Source organism: Theropithecus gelada, chromosome 10 (genome assembly GCF_003255815.1).
Source record: "Theropithecus gelada isolate Dixy chromosome 10, Tgel_1.0, whole genome shotgun sequence".
In the NCBI taxonomy this organism is placed as follows: Eukaryota; Metazoa; Chordata; class Mammalia; order Primates; family Cercopithecidae; genus Theropithecus; species Theropithecus gelada.
The window spans coordinates 65,699,576-65,710,472 of NC_037678.1; the positions used below are offsets into that span (position 1 = coordinate 65,699,576).

General features: G+C 41.9%; 1 protein-coding gene across 2 annotated transcripts in view; it reads left to right on the plus strand.

Moving 5' to 3' along the window:
* SAMHD1 (SAM and HD domain containing deoxynucleoside triphosphate triphosphohydrolase 1) overlaps window positions 1-10,897 on the plus strand; it is a 58,296-nt gene that overhangs the window by 21,430 nt on the left and 25,969 nt on the right. For both annotated transcript variants that reach the window (XM_025399035.1, XM_025399036.1), the window contains exons 6-7: window positions 1,156-1,226; window positions 8,945-9,100. In XM_025399035.1, coding sequence (XP_025254820.1) covers window positions 1,156-1,226; window positions 8,945-9,100 — 227 coding nt within the window. The remainder of the gene's footprint in view (window positions 1-1,155; window positions 1,227-8,944; window positions 9,101-10,897) is intronic.

Below are 10,897 nucleotides of genomic sequence, written 5' to 3' on the forward strand. Positions count from 1 at the left end.
TTTCAAAAAAAAAAAAAAAAAAAAAAAAATTTTGATATGGAGTCTTGCTCTGTCGCCCAGGCTGGGGTTCAGTGGTGTGATCTCGGCTCACTGCAAGCTCCGCCTCTTGGGTTCACACCATTCTCCTGCCTCAGCTTCCTCAGTAGCTGGGACTACAGGCGCCCGCCACCAAGCCCGGCCAATTTTTTGTATTTTTAGTAGAGACAGGGTTTTTACCATGTTGGCCAGGCTGGTCTCGAACTCCTGACTTGAAGTGATCCACCTGCCTCAGCCTCCCAAAGTGCTGAGATTACAGGCATGAGCCACCACACCTGGCCCCAGTGATTTTCCTGAAACTGCTATTTTAATCCAGATATTTTCAATCTGAAGATTTCATTAACATTCTTTTCAGTTACATGGAATTGTCCATTTATCAAGCCCTGCGTGGTGGTGCATGCCTGTAGTCCCAGCTATTCAGGTGGCTGAGGTAGGAGGATGACTTGAGGTCAGGAGTCCAAGGCTACAGTGCATAATGATCATGCTTGTGAATAGCCACTGCACTCCAGCCTGAACAACATAGCAAGACTCTGCCTCTTCATAAAACAACAAAAACTGCCCTTTTATCAGATTTATGTAAGCCCTGGTGACTGGAGACCGCTTGATGGAGAGCTTACTTTTCCATGTTTCTGCTTCCTGTTCTCCTGTTTTAGAAATAGGAAGGAAGGGTTTGTCCCTTTTTGTGATTGTATTTTTAGATTATTAATTTCTGTTGCTATTCAAGTTAAACTAAAAAGATTAAAGAATTCAGTTTGGCCAAGTGTGGTGGCTCACGCCTATAATCCCAGCACTTTGGAAGGCTGAGATGGGCGGATCACCTGAGGTCAGGAGTTCGAGACCAGCCTGACCAACATGGAGAAACCCCATCTCTACTAAAACTGCAAAATTAGCTGGGTGTGGTGGCACGCGCCTGTAATCTCAGCTACTCGGGAGCCTGAGGCACGAGAATTGCTTGAACCTGGGGAGTGGAGGTTGTGTTGAGCCAAGATCGGACCACTACACTCCAGCCTGGGCAACGAGCAAAACTCCGTCTCAAAAAAAAAAAAAAAAGAAAAAAGAAAAAAGTTTATGTTATTTTACAGATGTTTCTCTTGTTCTAAGGCTGATTTTGTTTTTAAGGTCATGGGCCATTTTCTCACATGTTTGATGGACGATTTATTCCACTTGCTCGCCCGGAGGTGAAATGGACGGTATGTATTCACACATTCAATAGTCAATAAAAAGAAAGATTATTTAAGCAGGTTATTCAGTTAATTTATCTGTTTGGTTCCACTACTGTGTTATAAAATACTTCCCCATTACAGTGTCCAGGGTGCTTTCATTCACATATGTATATATGTTTTTGTTTGGTCCTCACAGTAGTCTGTAAGGAAGTTATCATTATCTCCCTTTTTACAAATAAAGGAACTGGAAACTCTTGGATGTGTATTGATGCGTCAAAAATCACAAAGCTGTTAACTATTAGAATCAGCAATACAAAACCGGTTGCCAGTTTAATGCTTCTTCTGCTCCATTGTACTACTGTATGTTAAAAGGCCAACTCCAATTCTGACACATTTGGTATGACCATGAACTAACTGTTACCAGCCAAGTCATATATATCAAGTGAATCATTTTAAAATTAGGCATTTGCAGGTGGCTGTCTCATATTTTGGGATCAATTTTTGAGAAGTAAAATTAGGTTGGTTTTTACTACACTGTATTTCTGGAACGGGAATAGAAAATGATATTAATATATATTGAAAACTTCTTACATGTCAACCACTTTTTTATCTCTTTCTCTCTCTTTTTTTGAGGTATAGTTCACACACAATAAGTTGTCCAGATCTTAAGTTCAGTGAGTTTTGACAGGTGTATGCATCCATATGACTATTACCCAGTCAGGATACAGAACATTTTCATCTTCCTGAAAAATTCCCATGTTCTTTTTCCCAGTCAATTCCCACTCCCCCTCACCCCACCATCACCTTCTGATTTTCACAAACATAAATGAATTTTGTTGTTCTTAGACTTGATTAAGCTGAATCATATAGGAGGTTCTATTTTATGCCTTGCTTTATTTACTCCACATAATGGTTTTGAGATTTGTTCATGTTGTGTGCCTCAGTAGTTGATCCTTTTTTTTATCACCTATGTGATGTGACATTGTGCGAATAAGTCACAATTTGTTTACCCTTTCTTGTTTTGTTGGCATTTGGATTGTTTTCAGGTTTTGACTGTTATAAATAAGGTTGTTGTGCACATTATCGTATAAGATTTTGGTAGAAATACATTTTCTGTGTTGTAGTGTGGAAAGTTAATTACGTTTTTAAAACAAGAAATATGTTCAGCAGAAATGTATTATTTTATTTTATAAACATAAAAATAGATAAAATAAAGAAACACATTTTCACTTCGCTTAGGTAAATACCGAGGAGTTAGAATTGCTGGGTCATATGGTAGATGTGTATTTAATTCTGTAAGAAACTACCAGGGTTTTCCAATGTGGCTGTACCATTTTACACTGCCATCCGCAACGTATTGGAGTTCCAATTGTTTTATAGCCTCACCAACATTTGGCCTTTCAGATTAGCCCTTACAATGAGTGTCAAATGGTATTTCATGGTTCGATTTTCTAATGTATGTTGAATACTATTTCCTGTACTTTGTACTTTGTTATTGACATATCTTCTTCTGCAAAGAACTCTTAGCATTTTACTCATTTAAAAAGTTTGATTGCTTGCTCTTTGATTATTGAGTTGTGGAATTCTTTATATATGTATGGTTAGGTATATGTATTGTGAATATTTTTCCCCAGTGTCTGGCTTGGCCAATTCATTTTTTCATGGTGCCTTTTGAAAAACAGACATTTTCAATTTTGATGAAGTACTCTGGTTCTTCAAGCCAGTAAAATGGGTAGTTTCTTACCACTTTTTCTGTCTTGGGCCTGCCCTGAGGCTCAAGACCATAAAACCAGAATGTCACCTAGTACTTCTCCCTTCTAAGTATTGAGGTCTAACATCTGCTTGGTTTTGGTCTCTCTCCAGGACCTTCAGGGAGTTGTCCAGAGCTTATAGTTGTTTTATCCTGCAGTTGATCTAATAGGATCTACTCAATCATTACCAAGTATTTTCCTTTAAGTATTTTGCCTTTCATGTTTAAATCCTTAGCTCATGTACAATTTATTTTTGTGTAAGTAAATGGGAGAAATCTTTTTTTCTTTTTTTTGAGATGGAGTCTTACTCTGTCACCCAGGCTGGAGTACAGTGGTGCAATCTTTGCTCACTACAACCTCCGCCTCCCGGGTTCAAGCAATTCTCCTGCCTCAGCCTCCTGAGTACCTGGTAACACAGGCGTGTGCTACCACACCCGGCTAACTTTTGTATTTTTAGTAGAGATGGGGTTTCACCATGTTGGTTAGGCTGGTCTCGAACTCCTGATTTCATGATCCACCCGCCTAGGTCTCCTAAAGTGCTGGGATTACAGACGTGAGCCACTGTGCCTGACCAAGAAATCTAATTTTTAAATAGTTCATCCTATCCCCACTGACCGTAATACCAACCCCAACATTTATTAACTTCCCATATATAATGAATCATTCTGCATTCTGTTCTGTTTCCACACTTGTTACTTGGGGAGGAAAAAAAAAAGAAGAAAAGAAATTTGTATCTGAAAAATATGAGCCCCTTTACATGATCAGGCCCAGAGAGGCCTTGAAATAGAACAGCAATCATGTCACACCCCCTGGAGCTAAATAACTATTACCTCTTGAAGTCAGCTGCTGTGTGGGATGCCAGGTAACCATATAATGCCATACACCCTGTACTTCATAAGATGTAGCCAATCACTAACTAACATTACTTCTGTAAGCCAGTGAACACTCCTAACAGCTTTCGTGATCACTTCCTCTTTGTGATCTCCTCCTCCTCCTGATTTGTGCTCTTTTCTTTTTCTTTTCTTTCTCTCCTTTCTTTCTGTCTTTCTCTCTCTCTCTTTCTCACTTTCTCTCTTTCTCACTCTTTCTCTCTCTCTCTTTCTTTTTCCCTTCCTACCTTCCTTTCCTTCCCTTCCTTCCCTTCTTTCCCTTCCTTTTCTTTCCCCCTTCCCCTCCCCTCCCCCTCCCCTTCCCCTCCCCTTCCCTCCTCTCACCTCCCCTCGACAGGATCTTGCTTTGTCACCCAGAGTGGGGTGCAGTGGTGCAAACACAGCTTACTGCAACCTCAACTTCCAAGGCTCAAGCAATTCTCCCACTTCATCCTCCCAAGTAGCTGGGACTACAAGCACACACTACCATGCCCAGCTAATTTTTTGTATTTTGTGTAGAGGCGGGTCTCACTGTGTTGCCCAAGCTGGTCTCAACTGCCGAGCTCAAGCTATCTGCCCACCTTGGCCTCCTAAAGTGCTAAGCCACCACACCTGGCCAGTCCTTTTTTCTTTAATAACTTGAGCCTCTCTTTTGTTCTCCCCAAGCATTCCCCAAGGCAATTTGTAAATGTGTCCTCAACCTTGGCCCAAATAAACTCTCTATATTAAATATTCCTCAGCTCCTTCCTTTTAGGTTGACATACTTTATAATAAGATTTATGTTTTTATTTTTTCTTTTCTGTGGAGAACAGTCTTACTATGTTGCCCAGGCTGGTCTTGACCTCCAGACTCATGCAATCCTTGCACCTCAGCCTCCCAAGTAGCTGAGACCACAGGCCTGCACCATCACACCTGGGTTTTTATTTGTAGAGATGGAGTCTTACTATGTTGCCTAGGCTGGCCACGAAAGTCATACATCTTTGTTATACTTACTCCTAAGTTCCTTATAATTTTAGTTATTATTGTCTGTGCTAGCTTTATGAAACTTATTTTTTTCTGTTTGCCATTATATTCACAGTTGGCATTGATATATTTAAAACTACTCTTTTGAAAATCCCTTACTTATTTTATTTATTTATTTATTTATTTATTTATTTTTATTTTATTGTTTTTGAGACAGGGTCTTGCCTTGTCACGCGGGCAGGAGCTCAGTGATGTCATCTAAGCTCACTGCAACCTCCACCTCCCAGGTTCAAGTGATCCACCTCATTTTTATTTTTTAAAATACTCTCTCTTCATATATAAATTTTTTTTCTGAATTATTAGAAAGTAAGTTTTGACCAGGCACAGTGGCTCATGGTTGTAATACCAACATTTTGGGAGGCTAAGGTGGGCAGATCGCTTGAGCCCAGGAGTTCAAGACCAGCCTGGACAACATGGTGAAACCCCGTCTCTACAAAAAAATTTAAAAATTAGCCAGGCATGGTGGGGTGGCAGGATTGCTTGAGCCTGGGAGGTCGAGGCTGCAATGAGCTGTGATAGTGCTACTGCACTCCAAAGTAGGTAATAGAGTGAGAACCTGTCTCAAAGAAAGAAAGTTCGTTTTTAGACTGAACACAGTGGCTCACACCTGTAATCCCAACAGTTTGGGAGGCTGAGGCAGGAGGATAGCTTTGAGGCCAAGAGTTCAAGACCAGCCTGGGCAACATAGTGAAACCCTGTTTCTACAAAATTATGAAAACATCAGCTGGTCATGGTGGTGCACACCTATAGTCCTAGCTACTGAGAAGGCTGAGATGGGAGGATTGCTTGAATCCAGGAGTTCAAGGATACACTGAGCTATGAATACGCCACTGAGCTCCAGCCTGGGTGATAGAGCAAGAGCCCTGTCTCTCAAAGAATGTAAATTGTTGAAATATTTTATTTCTAAATACTTCAGTGGGTATTTCCTAAAAACAACATTTTCTTATATAACCATAGTATAATTGTCAAAATCAGTAAATTAATGTTGATACAGTACTCTTATCTAATTCAGACTTTCAAATTTTACCAATTGTTCATATAGAAAAAGAGGAAAAAAACTTTTTTTCCCTGGTCCAGAAATACGTATTGCATTTGGTTGCCATTTTTCTAATTTCTTTTGATCTAGAACAATTCTTCAGTCTTTATCGTTAGTGACTTTGTCATTTTTTTTAAAGAGCAAGTGAGCTATTTTGTGGAATATTCATCAATTTGAGTTTCAGTGTGATGTTTCCTCATAGATTCAAGCCATGCATTTTTGGTAGAATGCCACAAAAGTGATGTGTCCAGGTCGGATGTGGTGGCTCACGTCTGTAATTCCAGCACTTTAGGTGGCCGAGGTGGGTTGGTCACCTGAGGTCAGGAGTTCGAGACCAGCCTGCCCAACATGGCGAAACCCTGTCTCTACTAAAAATATAAAAATTATCTGGGCATGGTGATGGTCACCTGTAATCCCAGCTACTCAGGAGGCTGAGGCAGGAGAATCACCTGAACCCAGGAGGTGGAGGTTGCCGTGAGCCAAGATCACACCATTTTACTCCAGCCTGGGAAACGAGAGCGAAAAAAAAAAAAACCCACAAAAAATTAGCTGGGTGTGGTGGCACATGCCTACTTGGGAGGCTGAGGAAGGAGAATTGCTTGAGCCCAGGAGGCGGAGATTGCAGTAAGCCGAGATCACGCCACTGCACTCCAGCCTGGGTGACAGAGCTAGACTCTGTCTCCAAAAAAAAAGTGATACGTCCTTGATAGTGTATCTCAGGAGGCACATAAAACCTAGTTGAGCCAATACCAGTGATATTAATTCTGATTACTTGATTAAGGCATTGTCTGTCAAATTTCTCCACTATAAAGTTACTATTTTTCCTCTTTGTAATTACACATATCTTGATTCAATTTGGTCTTTGTTTTATTTTGCTTTGTTTTGTTTTTTTGAGACGGAGTCTCGCTCTGTCGCCCAGCCTGTAGTGCAGTGGCACAATCTCAGCTCACCACAACCTCCACCTCCCGGGTTCAAGCATTTCTCCTGCCTCAGCCTCCTGAGTAGCTGGGACTATAGGCGCGTGCCACCACGCCCAGCTAATTTTTGTATTTTTAGTAGAGATAGGGTGTCACCATGTTGGGCAGGATGATCTCGATCTCCTGACCTCGTGATCCGCCCACCTCTGCCTCCCAAAGTGCTGGGATTACATGCGTGAGCTACTGCTCCCGGCCAATTTGTTTGTTGTTGTTGTTGTTTTTTGGAGACAAGGTCTTTCTCTGTTGCCTAGGTTGGAGTGCAGGCATGAACACAGCTAACTGCAGCCTCAACCACCTGGGCTCAAGCAATCCTCCCGCATTAGTCTCCCAAGTAGCTGGGACCACAGGTGCATGCCACTATACCCAGCCAATTTTTTTATCTTTTTGTAGAAACAGGGTCTTGCTTTGTTGCCCAGGCTGGTCTCGACCTCCTGGGCTCAAGCAATCCTTCCACCTTTGCCTCTCAAAAAAATGCTGGAATTATAAATGTGAGCCACTGCACCCAGCCTGATTCTGTTTTTGTGGGGTTTTTGTTGTTGTTGTTGTTTGTTTTTGAGACAGAGTCTCACTCTGTCTCCCACCCAGGTTGGAGTGCAGGGCGATCTCGGCTCACTGCAACCTCCACCCTGGGGGTTCAAGTGATTCATCTGCCTCAGTCCCCCAAGTAGCTGGGATTATAGGTGCGCACTACGTGCCTGGCTAATTTTGTATTTTTTAGTAGACACAGGGTTTTGCCATGTTGGCCAAACTTGGACTCCTGACCTCAAGTGATCCACCCACCTCAGCCTCCCAAAATGCTGGGATTACAGGTGTGAGCCACAGCACCCAGCCCTGATTCTGTTTTTAAGAATAGTTTCAGCTGGGCACGGTGGCTCACGTCTGTAATCCCAGCACTTTGGGAGGCCGAGGCGGGCGGATCACGAAGTCAGGAGATCAAGGCCATACTGGCTAACATAGTGAAACCCCGTCTCTACTAAAAATACAAAAAAATTATCCGGGCGTGGTGGCACGTGCCTGTAGTCCTAGCTACTCAGGAGGCTGAGGCAGGAGAATGGCGTGAACCTGGGAGGTGGAGCTTGCAGTGAGCCAAGATGGCGGCACTGCACTCCAGCTTGGGTGACAGAGTGAGACTCCATCTCAAAAAAAAAAAAAGAATAATTTCTGGAGCAAGAATTGTTTCTGGGCAGGGGGGAAGAATAGTTACAGGGCAAGGTGCTTGTAATCCCACCACTTTGGGAGGCTGAGACAGGAGGATTACTTGGGCCTAGGAGTTCAAGACCAACCTGGTCAACAAATCAAGACCCTGCCTCTACAAAAAAATTTAAAAATTAGCTGGGTAGGGTGGTGCGCACCTGTGGTTTCACCTACTCAGGAGGCTGAAATGGGAGGATCACTTGAGCCCAGGAGTTCAAGGCTACAGTGACCCCCATGATCATACCACTGGACTCTAGCCAGGGCAACAGAGCGATTCCCTGTCTCTTTAAAAAAAAAAAAAAAGTTACAGGACAATTCAGGTTTTGTTTTTCATCTTGAGTTAGTTTATGGTAGGAACTAGGAAAGGGCAGATGTCTTCAGGAGTTCATTTGATCCATTACATTGATTGTGAATCAGTGAGCAGAGATGAGCAAACAGGCCAATTTGAGATTTCAAGGGAGAGCTTTGTTTTTACTGGCAAGTTTGCAGTTACCCCTTTTCACCACTAGATGGTAGTGCCTAACAGAGCTTATAACTGCACATGTTCAAAGGCTGATGAAAAAATAAAATTCAATTTTATGATGATATTTATTAAATGTAATTCTATCTACATGATCTTGTAATATTCACTTAGGTACTGTAAGTGATTATATCATAAAATGCATTAAATATGTTTATGAAATAATAAGTTTTGTAAAAGTTTTGTAGACTAGTAAAATCATGAAAAATCTGACAGGTTTTTGAAAATGTTCCTAAGATTGTGGCTAGAAACTAGAGAATTAATATGCAATAGACCCTTATCTCAGAATTACTTGGAATTGAGGATAATTTTGTTAATCAGGACTTCCAGTGGGCTAGAATCTTTAACACATCATATTGTGCTTACTTTTCCTAGCATGAACAAGGCTCAGTTATGATGTTTGAGCACCTTATTAATTCTAATGGAATCAAGCCTGTCATGGAACACTATGGTCTCATCCCTGAAGAAGATATTTGCTTTATCAAGGAACAAATTGTAGGACCACTTGAATCACCTGTCAAAGGTGTTTTGGTAAGTTTATGTACAACTTAATTTTAACTGACTGGTGCTTTTCATCTAGCCTTTTCATGATCCCTTCTGAGTTATACATTTGGCTATTTTAGAGGCTAAATGGTAAATTTAGCCTCTAAAATAGTAAAAAATATGAGTTCTATGTTTCTACTGTTTAATGCAAAAAATAAAAGGCTTATATTTTTTTCTACCTCTCAACTGAATTATTTAGAACTTACTTCCCAAAACTATATATACAGAAATTCTTTTTTTTTTTTTTTTTTTTTGAGACAGGGTCTTACTCTGTCACACAGACTGGAGTGCAGTGGTGCAATCTCAGCTCACTGCAACTTCCACCTCCCAGGCTCAAGCGATCCTCCCACCTCAGCCTCCTGAGTAGCTGGGACCACAAATGTGCACTACCATGCCCAGTTAATTTTTGTATTTTTTGTAGAGATAGGGTTTTGTCACATTGCCCAGGCTAGTCTTGAAATCCTGAGCACAAGTGATCTGCCCAGCTCTGCCTCTGAAAGTGCTGGGATTACAGGTGTGAGCCACTGTGCTTGGCATAAATTCTTTTCTTTTCTTTCTTTCTTTCTTTCTTTCTTTCTTTTTTTTTTTTTTTTTTGAGACAGAGTCTGGCTCTGTCGCCCAGGCTGGAGTGCAGTGGCCGGATCTCAGCTCACTGCAAGCTCCGCCTCCCAGGTTTACGCCATTCTCCTGCCTCAGCCTCCCGAGTAGCTGGGACTACAGGCACCCGCCACCTCGCCCGGCTATTTTTTTGTATTTTTTAGTAGAGACAGGGTTTCACCGTGTTAGCCAGGATGGTCTCGATCTCCTGACCTAGTGATTCGCCCGTCTCGGCCTCCCAAAGTGCTGGGATTACAGGCTTGAGCCACCGCGCCTGGCCTCTTTCTTTCTTTTTTTTTAGACAGAGTCTTGCGAGGCTGGAGTGCAGTGGCACCATCTCAGTTCAGTGCAACCTCCGTCTCCCAGGCCCAAGCAATTCTCCTGCCTCAGCCTCCCATGTAGCTGGGATTACAGGTGTGTGCCACCACGCCTGGCTAATCTTTGGATTTTTAGTAGAGATGAGGTTTCACCATGTTGCCCAGGCTGGTCTCAAACTCCTGACCTCAGGTGATCCACCCACCTCGGCTTCCCAAAGTGCTGGGATTACAGGCGTGAGCCACTGTGCCCGGCCATAAATTATTTTTTAGTGAATATATATGCAGTATTTTATTCATTTAAAAAAATTTTTTTTAGAGATGTGGTCTCACTGTGTTGCCTAAGCTGGTTTTGAATTCCTGGGCTCAAGTGATTCTCCCACTTTGACCTCCCAAAGTGCTGGGATTACAGGCGTGAGCCACCATACCTGGCCTGCAGTATTTTATGTAGAAGCCTAAAGTAATTTTGTTTGGAATGTAAATGTGTATGTTTCATCTAGCCATTAAAATGAACATATTTGGCCAGGCTCAGTGGCTCATGCCTGTAATCCCAGCACTTTGGGAGGCCATGATGAGAGGATCACTTGAGTCCTAGAGTTTGAGATCAGCCTGGGTAACATACTGAAACCCTGTCTCATGCCTGTTGTCTCAGATGCTTGGGAGGCTGAGGCAGCCTGCAGTGATCTGTGATTGTGCAACTGCACTTCAGCCTGGGCAACAGAGCTATACCCTGTCTCCAAATAAAAAAAAAAAAAAATCACATTTGAAATATTTAAATATATGAAGATCTACAAAAAAGTTGAACTGGTTCAATGGAAAATCTGTTTTGTTTCCTTTTTGATATTTTGTATTTTTTTTTTTTTTTTTTTTTTTT